Source organism: Eleutherodactylus coqui, chromosome 5 (assembly GCF_035609145.1).
Source record: "Eleutherodactylus coqui strain aEleCoq1 chromosome 5, aEleCoq1.hap1, whole genome shotgun sequence".
Classification (NCBI taxonomy): domain Eukaryota; kingdom Metazoa; phylum Chordata; class Amphibia; order Anura; family Eleutherodactylidae; genus Eleutherodactylus; species Eleutherodactylus coqui.
In genome coordinates this window covers 140,905,072-140,923,559 of record NC_089841.1, presented here as the reverse complement: position 1 = coordinate 140,923,559, position 18,488 = coordinate 140,905,072, and the positions used below count along the sequence as shown (strand labels likewise).

Here is an 18,488-nt window from a genome sequence, read left to right as displayed (position 1 = left end):
TGTGACTGAGGGCAAGGAGCAACGCAGCCTGAGGCCGCTAGATGGAGAGGTTGAGCTAATCTCAGTGCGCGCAACGTAGCTCGGGGACAATATGTGAATGTTCATCCAGCGGTACAGGCAAGCTATGGATAGTCATTTGACAGCACAGGACCTATAGATGGTCATCCAGCAGCGCAGGACCTATACAGGGACTATAGTGAGTAATGCAGCGGTACAGGGTACCTATAGTAATCTGACAGCACAGGACTTATAGATAGTCATCCAGCAGCACAGGGAACCTATACAGGGACTGTCGTGAGTAACCCAGCAGGACAGGGTACCTATAGATAGTAATCTAACAGTGCAGGGACTATAGATGGTCATCCAACAGTAAAGGGAGTCTATAGATAGAAACAGCAGCACGGGCCTATAGATGGTCATCCAGCAGTACGGGAGACCTATAGATAGTCATCTAACAGCATTGCACCTATAGATGTTCATCCAGCAGCGCAGGGACTATAGGTAGTCATCTAACAGCGCAGGGACTGTAGATGGTCACCCAGCAGCACAAGGACTGCAGATGGTCATCTAACAGCGCAGGGACTATAGTCATTTAACAGCACAGGTACTATATAGATGGTCATCCAGGAGCACAGGGACTATAGATGGTTATCTAAAAGCATAGGGACTATAAATGGTCATCCAGAAGCACAGGAATTGCAGATGTCTACAATATGTAGACTAAGCCCCGTGTCACACGAGCGTATACAAATTTGCTTGGGCATTTGTGCATCGGGCGTTGCATATTTGCATGCGCAACAGCATTTTTTACTGTACTTTTTGCGCATGCAAAAAAACACGAACTAATGTTCTCAGCCATTGAAATAGCGAATTAGTTAAATGGGTTCAAGATGTGTTCTTTTCCTAGTCAAATGCACAGGAAAATGAAGAATACAGCGTTTTTTTGCGCAGTGCAGCTGTGCATGCAAAATACGCGCATGTGAACGAACCCATTAAAATAAATGGGATCTATTTTCAGCATATTGCACGCGCAAAAATTTCATGCGCAAATATGTCCGTGTGGCACGGATCTAATAATTACTTTTATTGTGAGATAGAGCTACTGCTGAATAAGGGCTCGTTCAGACGAGCGTGCTTTTAGCGCATTATAGGCGCGTAAAAAAATTGCGTTTAATAGCACCAATGGATTCCTATAAAACCATTCACATGAAGGAATCTAAAACACGCAAAAAGCTCGCACCTATCAAAGATAGAACATGTGACGGCACAGCTCACATCTGAGGTCCGTCCTGCGAGACAAAATAGGACCTGACCTATCTTTAATGTGTGATGCGTGGGAGTTTTCCTAGACTCCTATGGGAGCTGGATACCACGCAGCTCTGATCATGTGAACGGGCAATTTCACAGCTAATTAAGCTCAAGACTTATTAGCTGGAAATCACCCGTTCACAAGATTTTTGCATGAGCAAGATGCAATTTTTTTAGCGACGTTATTTGAGCAATAACAACCACGCTTGTGTGAACGAGGCGTAAGAATGAGCAGAAAGCAGCAGTCCTTACCCGAGCACCCTTCTGTTAAGGGTGAAGTCACACGAATGTATATCGGCTCAGTTTTCACGCCGAGCCGATATACGTTGTCCTCGTGTGCGGGGGGGGGGGGGGGATGGAAGAGCCAAGTGCAGGAACTGAGCTCCTGCCCCCCTCTCTGCCTCCTCTCCACTATTTGCAATGGGGAGAGGTGGGACGGGGGCAGGGCTAATTCTCGGAACTTAGCCCCGCCCCTTCCCATTGCAAATAGTGCAGAGGGGGCCGAGAGCTCAGTTCCTGCTCCTGGCTCTTCCATCCTCCCGCCCCCTGCACACGAGGACAACGTATATCGGCTCGGCGTAAAAACCGAGCCGATATACGTTCGTGTGACTTCACCCTAAAACAACCTTCTTGTCATGGACAACTGAAGATGGACGCACCCCTTCTCTAATTACCTGATAAACTAATCATGAATACTAATGCACAGTGTTGAAAGGCCCATTTAGACGGGACGAATGTCGGGCAAATGATGCCTGACACTCATCCCCGCACATACTCGCTCTCGTGATGCTGCTAGTATCGCAGTGGGGCGGGAAGGCTGCAGGAGATTTCTCTCCTCTCGCTCCCTTGGCCCTCTCCATTGACTTAACATAGCGGCCGTTCAATACTGAATGGCTGCTATTTACACTGAACAATCAGCTCATTGTCCGTCGTTTATGCATTAGCTGATCGCTGATCGTTCAGTGTAAATAGCGGTCGTTCAGTACAGCCGCTATGTTATGTCAATGGAGAGGGGCGGGGGAGCGTGAGGAGAGAAATCTTCTGCAGCCTCCCTGCCCCCCTGCTGGCTGCTCTATGAGTGAGCCAGCACTACTAGCTCCCGTGCAGGAGTACTGGAGCAAGGACACACAGGGCCGAGTGTTGGGCATTGTTTGCCCGACATTCATCCCGTCTAAATAGACCCCAACACACGATACACTGTATCCCACGATGTGCTCGGTCCCCCACAGCGGTCTGTTTACAGCTGAGCTCTATTATGGGCTGCAGCCCCTGTGTCATCCCATAAACTGCCGTGACTGCAGTTGCAAACAGAGACCGAAGTAGGGGTCCAAACGCCATTGTGGGACATAGCGGGAGCAGGGAGAGGTGAGTACCGTATTTTTTGCTCTATAAGACGCACCGTATTATAAGACACACTCCCTTTTTAGAGACGGAAAATAGGGGAAAAATATTTTGAACTCTCCTAGGGACAGCGCAGGGGATACACTCGTGTGGGGGGGGGGGAAGGGAAGAATTACTGGAGGCAGGGGAACAGCAGCAGTTCCTGCCGTCGCTCACCACCAATCAGCAGTACATAAGTGGTGGCAACGCCGAGGTGAGAGAGATAGTAAACGATTGCGCATTTGTTTGCGCGATCGTGATGGCAACCTTGACTTTTGTCACGTTCACTCTATAAGATGCACTGACCTTTTAACCCCCACTTTGGGGAGGAAGGGGGGGAGAGAAAAGTGTGTCTTATACGTTCATGTGAATCCAGCCTATCGGCTCGGTTTTCACGCCGAGCCGATATACGTCGTCCTCATCTGCAGGGGGGGAGGAGGATGGAAGAGCCAGGAGCAGGAACTGAGCTCCCGCCCCCTCTCTGCCTCCTCTCCACCCCTCTGCACTATTTGCAATGGGGAGAGGCGGGGCAGGGGCAGGGCTAATTCTCAGAACTTAGCCCTGCCCTCATCCCGCCTCCTTTCATTGCAAATAGTGCAGAGGGGCAGAGAGGAGGCAGAGAGGGGCGGGAGCTCAGTTCCTGCTCCTGGCTCTTCCATGCTGCCCCCCCCCTGCAGATGAGGACGACGTATATCGGCTCGGCGTGAAAACCGAGCCGATATACGTTCGTGTGAATCCAGCTTTATAGAGTGAAAAATATGGTATATGACAATTTGTTATGTTATTCAATGGGGAAGTGGTTGAACCTAGATGGTAAACCTCTAGCAACCCCTTTAAGTCTAAGGCATTCTATAATGCTACCCACATGAGGAAGCTAGAGTGCCTTGGACTAATGATACATACTAGTGTACAGCGTGCATCAGGTTGTCAGAGAAGTGGTGTAGCCATCTTTGTCCAGGAGCAGAGGGTCACTAACGCTGCCACAATGGCCTATCATTAGCAGGCCATCTAATATAGGTCCTAAAAAATAGCTTTGTCAGCGGACAGATAAGTCTTGAAAGCATACATTTCTGCTCCCAGCTATTGGATTACGGCTCCAATTCAGGAGGAATTTACGGTATTTCCGTATAGCAGATTCCATATGAAACAGAAAAAAATAGTGACAGCACATGCCTGATGTATACTCCCCTATAAGTACTGTATATGGTCTTCTTGCACTGCACCATGCTGCTGAGGTCACACATATACACTACTGAACTTGCCTGTAAATCCCCACCAAAATATTACTGAACATTTCATGCATATTCGGCATCAGGCAATAGGTAAAAATGCAAAAATTAGGAACCAATAGGCCGTATACAGCTGTGAAAATCTAGAGTCTGCTGTGGATTTTTACGTTATTTGTGAAAAGTCTTTAAAACTACATTAAATTGTACAATACTTTTTACAGAATTTTAGTACAAATTCTGCAAATGAAATTCCGCAACAAACATGTAATATGGGAACCTGGCCTTACGATTTGTAGACATTCTTTTCAATGGGATTTTCTTTTGCACTTTTGTGTCACGGAGACTCCCAACAAAGGAAAAAAGGAACATGGGTATAAAGAAGGCTGGGAAGGCTATATGGAGCTTTTAGTATTGTCTCCCTTATCCTTTCTTTACCAGTAAAGTGACGCTCCAGTGCCAGGACAAAAAGCGGGGTTCCATTAACTGTGACATGACTGCTCATGGGTTTCATTTTTTTTTTTTCTTTTTGTTATTTCTTATTCTTTTACTGCCTGGTTTATGGTTTTTTTTTCAAAGCATCAGCGATTGTCCATAATAAATGAATAGAGCGCTCTCATTTACATGGGTAGATTGCCAACCAACAGAATACAACCCCTCTGCCAAGAAAATCTAATGATGAAGTTGAATTTTAATTTTTTTCAGACTAGCCCGACTGAGCCCATAGCAGCCAATCACAGTACAGCTTTCATTTCACTTTTGACTGTATAAGAAATTAAAGTTACGCTGTGATTAGTTGCTTGGGGCAACAAAATTAGATTTTCCTTTTAGACAGGTTTCGTGATAGTGTGGTGCTGGGTGACTTTTCCACAGGCCACCCAGTATACTTGACATTCATTAAATTAACCTTTTTTTGTATTATTTGCTCTTGTATTAATTTACATATACAATAATGAAAACACTATTTTTTTTATGACAAATGTTACATGGGAAATGTAATGTCAACTTGTAGCATCATTCGGTAGTATATTTCATTGCAGGTGCAAACTCTCGTTAGCTATATTGTGACTCATGGTAGTTTCAGACAGGCGATCGTGAGAAAATTGCGGCAAAATCACATCTTTATTCATGCAGTTTTTGAGTGTCAGCGCTGCTTTTTCTTGCAAAATCATTGCGAATACATGCAAAAAACGCTTTGCTCACGCGTTTTTGACGTTATTTTCTCACAAGAAAGACAATAGGACTTTCTAATGTTTAAAAACGCATCACACAAAAATCGCAAGTTCGTGCGTTGCAATGTGATAAAACAAAGGCTCCACTGGGAAACATAGGCAGAAAAATGGGACATGCCGCAATTTTTATTTTTTCCACACATCGCATGAGTGAAAACATTGCAAATGTGAAGGAAACCACTGAAAAGCAGGGGTTTCACACTTCTGCGTTTTCATGCGATTTTATCGCCTGTGTGAAACCAGCCTAGGTTGTTAGATTGGATGCAGGATAAAGAGCCGAGTGTAAGCAAAAACACACATTAGAAAAAATAATTTTATTAGAGAATTCAGCAAACTTGAGCCTTTTCCTGTAAAACATGAAAACAACAGCACAGGCCTTGAAGAATCCTCAAGTGATATTTCTGAATATTTTAACTTTTGAGGAGTTTATTACACATTGTAACACGTGCAAACATCTCTAGAACTGCATCCTACTGAAAACTGCATATGGCGTACCACACATCAAAACCGGCACATCTGGTTCTACATATGGCTTTGCCTGTAGCAGGCCTTCCTTTGAAGACTTTCAGCCCATTGAAGTCAATGCAACAAAAACAGGAAAAAATAAATAAGTAAAAATCAAGCAAGGATGATTGTATATAACTTCTTGCATCATTACTGCCCATGTAAGCAGAGTCACAGGATATTTGTAGAACATATACTGAAGATGCCTTTTAGTTTTGTATAACAGAAAAGTACATACAATAAGATAATCAGAACAAATCAGCCTAAATTAACCAATGTTACAGAAAATGTGTGTGTAATTAATGAAACCAAGATGCTATTTCTTGTACTCATTCTGCTACAGCCGCAGAACTGTCCATGACGCCTACTTAGAAGACCCCATTATGTAGGATGAACATGTCATCAAGCCCAGGGCACTTGTCACATAGCAGATCCCTCCACATCACAGCAAAGTACTCCGTCACCGTGACAGTGTCAAGATAGTGAAATCCAAATTCCTTTTAGAATATAATTATTGGCATCATCATCATCATCCTCACTATTCATCTGCTCTGTCCTGGAAGAATTCATCAACATTTTGGGATTTATCCTCTTCAGTTTCCTAAAAGAAAAAAAAAACCTGATTTAATCATACAGCGCTTCTATGTGAAGTGCTCCTCGAGTAATGGAGAGACATCCCTCCACACCGATTGGAATTAGGTGGAAAGCAGCCTAGGAGGGTCACTGCAGTCACTGAGGCTAAAGGCGGCCTAACACCATACTGAAAGATGTGAATAAAATCGAGTTTCATCTATACTTTCGACAACATAGTATATAATTACACAGTTTGTTTTGCTTCTCAGCTAAACTTCCTCAATTGCTTTTTTTTTTAACCTCCTGAGCGATCTGTAGAACTGCAGCAAATTCTATCATTACTGAACTAATTTGGTCATTTTGTTTTAATTTTTTAAATGTAATATTCAATTGTCAATCTGGACCTTTGCAAAGGGAACAGCCACTTCTGCTTCAGGCCATTATTATGTAGTGGATTTGACATGGGATCTATACTGATTTTGTATCAAAAGCGCATCAAGGAAGTGTAGAGATCACGCTAAAGAAAATCTGCATCATATTCTATACAGCCCAGATTTCTTCCACAATACACATCTGAAATTCTTGTCTGCTTAGAAAAAAAAAGAAAAAGTGCCATTTCAATTTGATACAATCAGTATTGGGTTTACGGCATACAGATTAGCCCCATTTAATGGCTTTGAAAGTCTATGTGGATTGTACCATATGAACACCACCTTATAGTTCAGTTGCCATCATGAGTGGATACACTCCCCATGCAGTTTGAAACTTTGCTATGCTAAACCCCTTTTTCATTCCTTACTACTAGACTTTCTAGCAGGCAGCGTAGTTTTTGTAACGCTCCATGGCCGGTTTCACACGGGTGATAAAATTGTGCGAGATTTGTGCGTTGTGAGATGCACAGATATGAACCCTATTCTTTTGAATGGGGTCATACGCATGAACGAGGTTTTCCCGAATGGCACTGCAATGCGGTAAACAAATCGCAGCAAGTTCTATCTTGTGCGTGTTCTCGCATCGCATTGCCCATTGTTCTCAATGGAACCGACGGCAGCAGCGAAAACAATGGTAGAAGCTCCGCGATTCATGGACCCATATTGCCCTCACCCATGTGAAATTAGCCTAAAAGGTATGTTCACTCATGTTGGATTTATCTAGGGCATATCATATAGAATATGCTTCTTATAGTGGATAGGCATTGGGTATAAGCAATAGTGTGGATAGATATGTGTATTATGTTTTCTAATGGTTTTCGTAGGTGCGCCAACATTATGTTACAAAAGTATACAAATTATATTCTTATAAAAAAGGAAAAAACAGCACGCTTTGATTTATTTTCCGTAAATGTTGAATATACCTTTGGCTCTTTAAACTCCAGATCTTCCCCATATTGTATAGCAAAATCTATATGTTGGAGGACGATGTTAATGCATTCCTCATCTGATCGGTCGAATGGTAAGAACCGAACCATGCTGTAATCATCAATCTAATACAAAGAACAGAGAAAAAAATTATAAAAATGAGTAAGCTTAGCTTAAGGCCGGTTTCACATGGCCGAGAATCTCAAGAAAGTTTGGGGTGTTGCAAGACACACAAGACGCACACAAAATATAGACTCCATTTTTTTGAATGAAGTCACACACATGGACGGTGTTTTTCCTAACCGCATCGTGGTGAGGGAAAAAGAGATCAAGGCGTGTCCTATCTTTTCGTATTCCTCGACACACATCGCCCATTGTTGTCAATGGGACAGTAATACACATTGCATACCGTGCAAGGTTTCCAATTGAAAATAATGGCATGGTAATAATGCTGATCCTCTAATGCGCAGAGCCATGCCGGAGGATCGCTACTTCACCATAGTGATGGATGGCCCTTTTTTGCCAGAAAAATGCCTTACATCCGTGTAAAAACGCACCTTGGCAAGCACGATATCAGGCAGTTTCTCGGCCCAATATCGCGCTTGTCTGTGTACAGGTAGCCTAAAAGGCAGCCTTGGTTGTCCTTGAGCAACAGATTGCGCTGCAGTGGAGGACAGCAGAGGCTGGTCTATTGTCAGGCCTGTCTGTTGTTCAACAGAGTTGTAATATAAGAAGGAAAGAAGCCGGCAGTGCTCAGGCATATGTGAACGCTACTGCAAATATTTTGCACCATGAGGCTGCCCATGCAACATTGGAGACAATATTGAATCTGATATTTCCCTTCGCTTGCCCCATGACAAATTCTTCAAGACTCTTTCCTTATGACCCTTTCTACTATTCGTCTCCTTATACCTTCCTCTCCTTTTCTTGGAGCAATACCTCCTGAAGGGAACAATAGGACAGACACATGGAGCATCATAACCCTTGTTCTTCTCTGGTGCTGTTCGCTCTCCAATTAGCTATTGTCCTTCTAAGGTGACTCAGGACATTCCCTTTTGTCATTTTCAGGACAGAATTCACTAGAAGTGTGTCTTGAGATCATCATTTACATTCTTTTCAGTAGCTTTCTGTCCTTCGGGTGCCAGACCTACTCTGCTCAAAGCCACAGGAGCAGACTAAGGCAATTCAGTACCTAGCCCATGAGGCGCACAAACACACACACAAATTAATTTAGCTACGGCCATATCAGCGGCATCCAACATACTGTGGTGAACATAGTCCTAACATTACAGGTCTCCTGCTTTCCAAATCCATTGACAGACAGCTGGAGAGTAAGAATTAGCACAGCTCTCCTGCCCTTCTACATCTAAGAGCCGGCAACCGGAAGGGCTGACATTACCCGTTGGGAACACAGCAATCCAGCACCTGGGCCCCGCTATCCTGAAGAATGTCAAAATGGAATCTCCTTCTTTGCCAGTAACAAACCGGAGAACACACAGTACCTTCATCTTTTACTTTTTTCAACCTCTCTTCAGCCTTTTTAGAATAGAGTCGGTCTCTTCCTTCAACTCCTACAAGAATTACTTGCCCTCGGCCCGCCCGTCTATCTGTGCCTACCACCTGCGTTGTTACTGCACTTTTAGCACAATGAATATAAAAAAAATATTAACAAAAGGTCACAGCTTACCAATCCACAAATCGCCTTCGTCAACTTCTTAAATTTTTTGCTTCTCAGCTTACTTGTTGAGTCTTCAATCATCGAATACATGTCTGGGTCTAAAAATCTGTCAGTGGCAAAAGCAATGTGTTGAGGAAAAGCACAATGAAAAGCTACATATTAACAAGGAGGACTGTTTTAATCTCACTTTTCAATTTCCTTTTTAGCTTTCTTGTTCAATAAATCCATCTTGGTCATGATATTGCACTGCGGTACCTCCAAGGAGACCATGGCACTCAGGGCAGCCATGACACCAGAAATAAACTGAAAGAGGAAGATATGTAGACATTATAGCTAGCTGTACGAGGCCTAGAGAGGATTGTGCACTTTCTCTTCCCAATTCCAAATTAGAAAGAAGAATGGAATTGGAATGACATTTTAAAGGATTTCTTTGTAAGGCTGGTGACACACGAGCGTACTCTGATCTTTACTACGAACGCATAAATGTGGCCAGTGTCCCGGCCTGGCTACGGGTCTCCTAACCTGCAGTTTTGGTCCGCAGACCCACAGCCAGGCCAGGGCACATCTGTATTACAGATGCATTAATGTGGCCAGAATACACTCTCGTGTCAACTGCCTAAAGCGTACTTTCAAACACTGCATTATTATTTGGTATCCTTCGGGGTTTCATCTGGTGACAGTTTCTCTAGTTTTATATAGACTTCAACAACAAAGCTAATGTAAGGAGTTTGCAGAGGATGTAGATGTCAACTTTAGCATCAAAAATAATTCAAAGGGGGCTGCACTGCAATACTAACTTGGGCTGCTGCGCTATGGTCAGTGCTTTCTACTTCCTCCGCGGACCACAGTGACAGCAGCCCAGGTTAGTATTGCAGCGCAGCCCCCTTTGAATTATTTTTGATGCTGGAGGTGACATCTACATCCTCTGCAATCTCCTTACATTAGCCTTGTTATTGAAAATAATGGAAAAAAAATGTCCTGGTATACCCATTTAACCCCTTTAGTGGCACGCCCGGAAAATCTCAGGGGCTTGCTGTACTGACCATGCAGTTAAACCCCCAGAAGATTTCCGTGGACAGCTCTAGTGCTGAAATACTAGCCAGGACACACAGTTATTGTGCCACTGTACACGTTTGCCACTTCGAATTACCTCAGGAAAATCTCTGGGGCTTGCAGCACTGACATGGTAATAATAAACCTGCCACTGAAGGGGTTAAATGTTGTTGGTTTGACTTAGCCAGAAGTTACTCTTACCAGCTGCAAAGTTATGACACTAGGAGCCAGGGTCCATAAAGTGAAAATGTATAATATAAAGCATATGCATCGTGCTTGATCCTATGCATATGATGTACATGATTGGATTAATGTCAATTATTTACTATCCCAATGCAATCTGTAGAATTTTGTGATTGTGCCATATATTATTTTTCCTTTTTGGCCAAATGAAAACTGGATTTCTGAAGGTTCATTTTGCTGTTTGGATGTAAAACATACCTTGAAAGATTCCACCATAAACTGAGAATCAACCAGGAAAACTCCACAGACTCTGAACTCCCACTGCTGAAGCTGCTCCACCAGGTACTTCATAACTGGTAGATGAGTGTATAGTTCAATTTGACCTAGTGTAAATTCATACAAGCTAATTAACTAATTATGCTATAGCAATGTATTAGCCTTTTTTTCTTTACATTTTACAGCTATGTGGATTTTTTTCTTCTGCAAGAGCATCACAAAAACCTTCATTAGAGGGGTTTATCCATATAGGGCATTGAGTGAAGGCTGTTTTCACAGGTTAATAGAAGGCGATCCTCTAATAACGATATCTCTACAACCATGAGAATTTATCTAGTCATACCATCTGATTACTTACGGATCACCTTGAAGTCTGCTAGTCACTGTGGCATTTGCTCATCAGAATAGGAGATATGTAATGGTACACTAAGGCTGTGTTCACACCTGCACTAGGAATTTCCATCATAGTAGCCATGATGGACCCCATTGACTACAGTGGGGCCCATCAGGTTTCCAGCACGCTGCCCAGCCATTTCACAGGACAAAATAGTACAATGTGCTGTGATGTTTTGTACAGGATCTGTGCCGCAGGTGTGAACAAAGCCTTAGCATTAATTAATCTATTTGTTTAGATATTGTTGTAGCGAAAATGTTAACCATTTTAAATAGAAGATATACAAAAAATATATAGTCACCTGGGCAGTCAAACAGTATATAATCATCTTCAGTGTGGCCCAAGCAGCTCTCCAGCCAGTCAAAGTTATTAGCAAAATACTCCATACAATACACTAGTCCTCCGTTAGGACCAAATCGCAGGGATCCATCTTCCATGACATCATCTACTTCAATGAGCTCCCGGATATCTAAATTGGGATATAAAAGTCATTAGGAACACAGAAAATTGTAAGGCTCTACTCACACTAGGTGTCATATATAACAGTTATAACCAAGGCAGACCTGCTGCGATGGATTTATTTTCCAACTGATCCTATTGAATCCAATTGGGTCCATCAAGCTCTAATTTTTTTTGGGGTCAGTAAGAACAGCGATGCAGACTGCAGTATTCCTGCTGTCAAAATGCTGGAAAGTCCGTGAGACGCTTACAGCACAAGTGTCAAAAAAGGCTAATCTTATTGAAGAACGCTCCTAGTCTGAAATAACTAGGAACAATAAAACAGGGTAGCAAGAAGTATGTGGAACTCCGCTAGGTGATCTGGGGATTCACTGATCATTAGTGAGACTCCTTAATGGCCAATCCCAAACTCTGAGAAATATAGGTTGGATGATGCTCCGTTCTGGATCAATTTGAACGTTCAGGATGGAGTACTTGCGAAATCTCTGGATGGATCTAACCCTCTATCGCTGACTTGGGGAACAGACATCAAATACTTCAGTGATGTATATATATATATATTTTATTATGTTCGGTTAAGGTAGTCCCTAATAGTAGAGTTTCCACAGACCCCATTCTCTCTGTCTACATATGCCCTTATAGGTACCCCCGGAATCCCAGGGTCCTGGAGAATATCTACGTTGCCTAGAAAATGAGTTCATGCACAATCTACCAAGTTGAACTTGTTGCATCTTCCAAGTCGAAATAGTTCATCCTGTGTAGGACGGCGAGATATGAGGTGAGGTGATGGGATCTTACTTACAGACATCCCAATCAACTTATACAGCTCCATATAATTCACCAATGCTATCCTGCTCCAACAAGGTTGTTTCATGAGGGGAGATAACAAACCTCTCAAGGTCATTGATGCCCATTTGAAAGTGCAAAATTTAATAATTTAACGTGGCACTGCATGCATAATTATATATATAATTTTCTTTCTCAGATTATGAGACAAGTTTCTCTGGATCCTGCCCTTTGCCTTCTGAGTAATCTTGACGTGGATGCCTGGTCACACTATGAAAAAATTAATCCTACAGAAACTTTCTTCATAAGGCTATTGCTATCCGTTAGATGGCTGAGAGCCCCTTCCCCCACCCAATGGAAGCAATTAATGATTGCTTAATATATGAGAGTGTAGTTTATAAAAATAGAGGGCCTCCTGATAAATTCGCCCAGATTTGAGGTGTTTAGTGCTCTTCTCCCTCCACTGTTTGATGTACATGGGTTCCGTAGTTTGTTGGCTAGTGTTAATGCGGCTGATGCGTAGATCTGTACATTTGTTTGACTATTGACCCACCATTGTATAATTCTACTACCAAAACTGTAAGACAGCACAGAATGTTTATTTCTTTATTGCTGTGTTATTTGCATGCCATCTACATGGCCTTTGAAGCAATCTTTTCAATAAAACGAGTTTAAAAGAAAAAAGTTACAGTTGAACAACAAATAGATCTAAGATATCCTTTAGGTTTATTGTTCTGCAAAGATACTGGCGGTCACAAGCCTGCTATTTTCTGAATGCTTACTGCTCATTAGAGATGAGCGAGAACCCAAATGCTCGGGTCCGCGTTATTCGAGTCGAGCTTTTCGTAAAATTCGAGAGCTCTACTCGAGTAACGAACCCCATTGACTAAATGGGAGACTCAAGCATTTTTGTATGTGGGATGCCGGGTTCCGAGCTTTTTTTTTTTCTTTCTAGGGGTCTCTCCCTCCCTCTCCCCTGCCTGCCAGACAAAAAACTTGCCATTGACGCCCGCTGCATCACGGCGGGGAGGGGCCAAAACAGGGACGTCACAGTGGGGAGGAGCCAAAAACGGGGGCGGGGTCGAACACGGCTTGATGCTCGTTCGAGTAACGAGCACCATCGAGTACGCTAATACTCGAACGAGCATCAAGCTCGGCACAGTACGTTCGCTCAACTCTACTGCTCATGATTGGTCTGTGAAGATTGTAATTTGGGAAGACAATGTCATAAGTTAAAATGGCAAAGCATCACTCGATCTCTGGACTAGTCTGGGCCATCATTGATGTGATACAGATTTGTTTGGTATGAGCAACTTTGCAATGGCTGCAGCCAACAACAAAATACAACTTGGCCTATCAACTTTTTCACAGAGGTCTTTCTTCGCTTGACATCTGTCGCTAAAGCTGCCTTTTCAGATGTCCAAGATCATAGATGTATGGCTTTAGCCGAGAACAGTAATGTGCAACTTCTACATTAATTTCAACCTTTATGTAGTTTAGATACATATTTCACTCCACAAATTACCTGCCATGACTGGATAGTCAAAAAATTCAGCTGCAGGATCCAGATTTACTACTTGAACCGACCTGTTGAGAGCTTCGCAGTGTTGGACCATGGTAGAACAGTATGTGCTCTGCAGCAAGACAAACAAGTCACAAGGACAGATTATTAGAAAGACTAACACCATCATTCACAGTATGCCACAACATTATTATATATTGGGTAACATGTATCGATAATACACACATTGCCAAGAAAAAAATAATAATTAAGCACCTAGAAGCAGTTGTCGTTTTGCTGCAAAACTTGGCACGCAGATACATCTCGGGTAGATATATAAATGATTAGGAGTTGTGGGGTGATTAGATGAACGGTCTTGTCATCTGAGGCCCTAAAAGGTCTTCCACCCATAGCCTATAAAAAGGTTCTCAGAGGCCATTTGTGTGTAGTGACCACTTTTTCCGCTTGTGTAGAGCTAGTTGACCACTAGACGCCTCCACAGCGCAATTGAAGAGATTTTGCCCAGTTAGAGTTTGAGAGGAGGCGTATTATTGGGATGCGAGAAGCTGGGCCACTCTGACCAGACTGTTAGGTGTTGGGACCAGTGGATGAGTGAGGGCGAGCACACAAGGTGACCGGGCTCAGGACGCCCTTGACAAATCACAAATGGAGAGGACAAGCAGCTCCAACTGTTTCTTTGTCCACCATCTAGAGACAGGTGGCACCATTGTTACAGGCCCCTGTGTCTGACAGAACCATTTCCTGGTGCTTGGCTGAAGGACATTTGGTCTCACAGCGCCCATTATGTGTACTACCTTTGACACCCAACCATCGTCACCTCCGTTTGCCCTGCTGCCATGAACAACAAAACTGGACTACTATGGAGTGGAACAGGGTTCTCTTCAGCAACAAATCCAGGTTTAGTCTGGGCACTGACAACAGCCGTGTTCAGGTCTGGAGACCTACCGTAGGAGTGAGCGCCTCAATCCTGCCTTTGCTGTGGAACGGCATACTGCCCCCTACTGGTGTGATGGTCCGGGGGAAGGGGGGGGGGGGGGGATAAAACCTATCGCCAATAGAACATGTATTGGAACATCTGGGATGGGAACCTAGACAGCCTATGAGTTTGCACAATCCAGAGGCTCAGTTACTGCAAAAGTCGACTGATATGCTGCAGAATACCATACAGAACCTGTATGCCTCCATGCCCGCCCATATCACACCTTACATCCAAGCTAAAGGCGGACCAACAGGGTACTAGAGCCTCCATGCCCACCTGTATCACATCCTGAATCCAAGCTAGAAGCAGTACAACAGGGTACTAGAGCCTTCATGCCCGCTGTATCACATTTTGTATCCAAGCTAGAGGTGGTACAACAGGGTACTAGAGCCTCCATGCCCTCCTGTATCACATATTGGCACCAAAAGCAGATCGGAAGGGTCCACTGCTCAGGACCCCTGCGGATCAGCCGATTAGAATGAGCTGGAACATCTGATTCACTTCAATAGAAGAAAGCTGCTCAACCAATCTGCTACTGGTTACCAAATAATTTATTTTCTGGAAAACCCATTAAATAGCTATTCGAGCAGTTAAAGGAGATGTCCCGCGCCGAAACGGGTTTTTTTTTTTTTAACCCCCCCCCCCCGATCGGCGCGAGACAACCCCGATGCAGGGGTTAAAAAAACCACCCGCACAGCGCTTACCTGAATCCCGGCGGTCCGGCGTCTTCATACTCACCTGCTGAAGATGGCCGCCGGGATCCTCTATCTTCATGGACCGCAGGGCTTCTGTGCGGTCCATTGCCGATTCCAGCCTCCTGATTGGCTGGAATCGGCACGTGACGGGGCGGAGCTACACGGAGCTACACGGAGCCCCATAGAGAAGAGGAGAAGACCCGGACTGCGCAAGCGCGGCTAATTTGGCCATCGGAGGGCGAAAATTAGTCGGCACCATGGAGACGAGGACGCCAGCAACGGAGCAGGTAAGTATAAAACTTTTTATAACTTCTGTATGGCTCATAATTAATGCACAATGTACATTACAAAGTGCATTATTATGGCCATACAGAAGTGTATAGACCCACTTGCTGCCTCGGGACATCTCCTTTAAAGGGGTTTTTCAGGCAGTCCCGGCTGCTATAGCTGGAATACACTGGGGTCGGAATGGAAGCCGCTGCTCTGACCCCTGTGTAGTGGCCGATGCAGCTCTCAGTGAAATCAATGAGATGCGCCTGCATTTATAAGTGCAGCTCCCATTGATTTTAATGAGAACGAAACCTGCAATTACAAGCACCAGCCACTACGCTGGGGTCGAAGCTGAGAACCCGAAGGAGAGGGCAGGAATGGTTTTTAACCCCTTCTGCCTTCTCATTTCCCAAGTACACAGCGCTCAATGAGTGCTATGTACTAAAAAGTGGAAGTGTTTTTTGCACTACACAAGCCAGCGGTCACCTGGCCGCCGGGGTCTCTTTGCACAGGAGAGCTACAGGGTCCAAGCAGACCCTGATCAGCTCTTCCAGTGACTATTGTCACTCCAGGGAATGTTTCTCCCTGTAATTGGGGTTCCTATGTATGCCCCACCTACACAGTGGAAAAGTGTTAAATGAAAAAAAACAAACAAACATGTGAATGTCCCCCAGAAGTCTTATATGACGTCATAGGAGAGAACGTAAGTATAGCGTGAATACGCGCCCCACCCACCGCCGGCATCATATGACACTGCCGGCGCATCATTGCTGGAGCTACGCAGCGGATCCAGGAGTGAGAATGGGGTCATTAGGGGGGGCACCGTGACGGACTCCGCTGTGGTTTTTCGCTTGCGGGGCCCGTTACGACCGTGGGCATAAGCCCCAAGGATGTTTTCATTCAAAGATAAGCAGAATCTTTGAAAGTTTTGAAACACAAACAAATATGTAACCATTCAATTATTTAAACCCCTTCCCGACGTGTGGTGTACATGTACAGTGCTTGTAAGGGGTCAGTGTATGGAGTGGGCTCAGAAGCTACATACATAGTAGGTGTCGGACATCTTTGACAGCTGACACCCACAACAGCCATAATCGGAGATACCTCTCCGATCACAGCAGTTAACCCTTTATATGCTGCTATCAATTCTGACAGCAGCATTTAAATGTCCAGACACAGGACTCAGATGTCCTGAATGCCCACCTCCTGTTATGAGATCGCAAGATGTTGCCTGGGTGTCACGGCAGCCGGGGGCCTTCTGAAGGCCCACAGAGCTGCCATGAATCATTGCCTATTAAGATGTGTCTGTCACATGTTCTAATAGATTGCTGGTAAAAATAGAGTACAATGTAATACTATGATACTGTATAAAATGTTCAAACAATTGCAAGTCTAACACCCTATGGACACTTAAAAAAAATACATATAAATAAGTAAAATAGAGATTTTCTAATTATTAGAAAACATAAAATATATTTAAAAGTTTTTAAAAAATCCTAGTTGTCTCATCAAAAGATAAAGAATTAAAAAATGGTATCAGTGCGCCTGTAAACGTCCAGTTTATTAAAATATCACGTTATTAATGCTACAGGGTCACACCATCAGAAAAAAACTGCAATGCCAGAATTGCACTCTTTTGGTCAAGAAAAAAAATAGAATAAAAAGCAATCAAAAAGTCATCTGTACCCTAAAGTGGTACCAATAAAAACTACAAAGCACCTCGCAAACTACTATAAATAAATTACCTGAAAGTGCTGCGGAATAAGTTGGCGCTATACAAATAAGTCCGCCTCCCCTTTATAGAGTGGGATCGGCTCCATACAAACCCCGCACACCCAGGACATAACTGTACATCCTGGAGCCTTACCAGGTTAAAAGCCATTTTTTCTAAATTAATGCTACATAAAAGCAAAATGTGAATTTGGTAATGCTGTAACTTTACCGACCCACAAAATAAAAGATACCGTCATTTTCACTACAACTTGAACACTAAAAACGAAACCCCTCAAAAATTACACAATTGCATTTTTCTCATTTCGACTTAGAAATGTTTTACGTTTTCTAACACATGTACAGTAGATGGTACTGTTGAAAAATACAACTCGGCCCGCAGAACGCAAGCCCTCATGTAGCTACGTAAACGGAAAAATTAAAAAAGTCACAATTTTATGAAAGTGGAATTTTATATATATATATATATATATATATATATATATATATATATATATATTTTTTTAAGCTGCAGCAGGAAGGGGTACAAAAAATTCAATTTTTGAGGCTCATCCTGTAAATGTCCTCCCTTTCCATCAGATCTGACCAGTTTGGGAAGCACTGCACCGCCCCGTCACCATCAGCCCCCTGCGCTCACCTTCCCGCTGCCCGCCGGCCCCATCACCAGCTGCGCATAGCGAGGCATGGTGTCCGCAGTGCGCCCGGCGGCCGCACCGATAGCGCTTGCTCTCCACGTGCTACTACTTCCGGGGCAGTACGGTGGCCGCGGCGGTACAAATGCGATATGGCATAATGTCATGGAGTGACCGTCATTCGAGAAATCCATTGATCTCTAGATAACTGCACAAAGCAGTAACATGATAGAAAGCCATATCATGGGG

The 18,488-nt window shown here is 43.7% G+C and overlaps 1 protein-coding gene across 1 annotated transcript; it reads right to left on the bottom strand.

Moving 5' to 3' along the window:
• Nucleotides 1-5,441: 5,441 nt before the first annotated feature.
• Nucleotides 5,442-18,459, bottom strand: GPN3 (GPN-loop GTPase 3). The gene is made up of 8 exons (XM_066603259.1): nucleotides 18,245-18,459; nucleotides 13,936-14,044; nucleotides 11,467-11,634; nucleotides 10,754-10,878; nucleotides 9,447-9,562; nucleotides 9,269-9,365; nucleotides 7,578-7,706; nucleotides 5,442-6,251 (listed from the first exon to the last, which is right to left on the bottom strand). Exons 1-8 carry the CDS (start codon nucleotides 18,431-18,433, stop codon nucleotides 6,189-6,191), a joined length of 996 nt encoding a protein of 331 aa, XP_066459356.1. The 5' UTR covers nucleotides 18,434-18,459; the 3' UTR covers nucleotides 5,442-6,188.
• Between the last annotated feature and the right edge of the window lie 29 nt (nucleotides 18,460-18,488).

Excerpts from the sequence above, each read along its gene's own strand:
- GPN3 (XM_066603259.1), bottom strand. The coding sequence starts at position 18,433 with ATGGATTTCTCGAATGACGGTCACTCCATGACATTATGCCATATCGCA. Across the intron at positions 14,045-18,244 it reads GGCCGGCGGGCAGCGGGAAG|AGCACATACTGTTCTACCAT; the intron begins GTGAGCGCAGGG and ends GTCTTGCTGCAG. Across the intron at positions 6,252-7,577 it reads TGGAGTTTAAAGAGCCAAAG|GAAACTGAAGAGGATAAATC; the intron begins GTATATTCAACA and ends TTTTTCTTTTAG.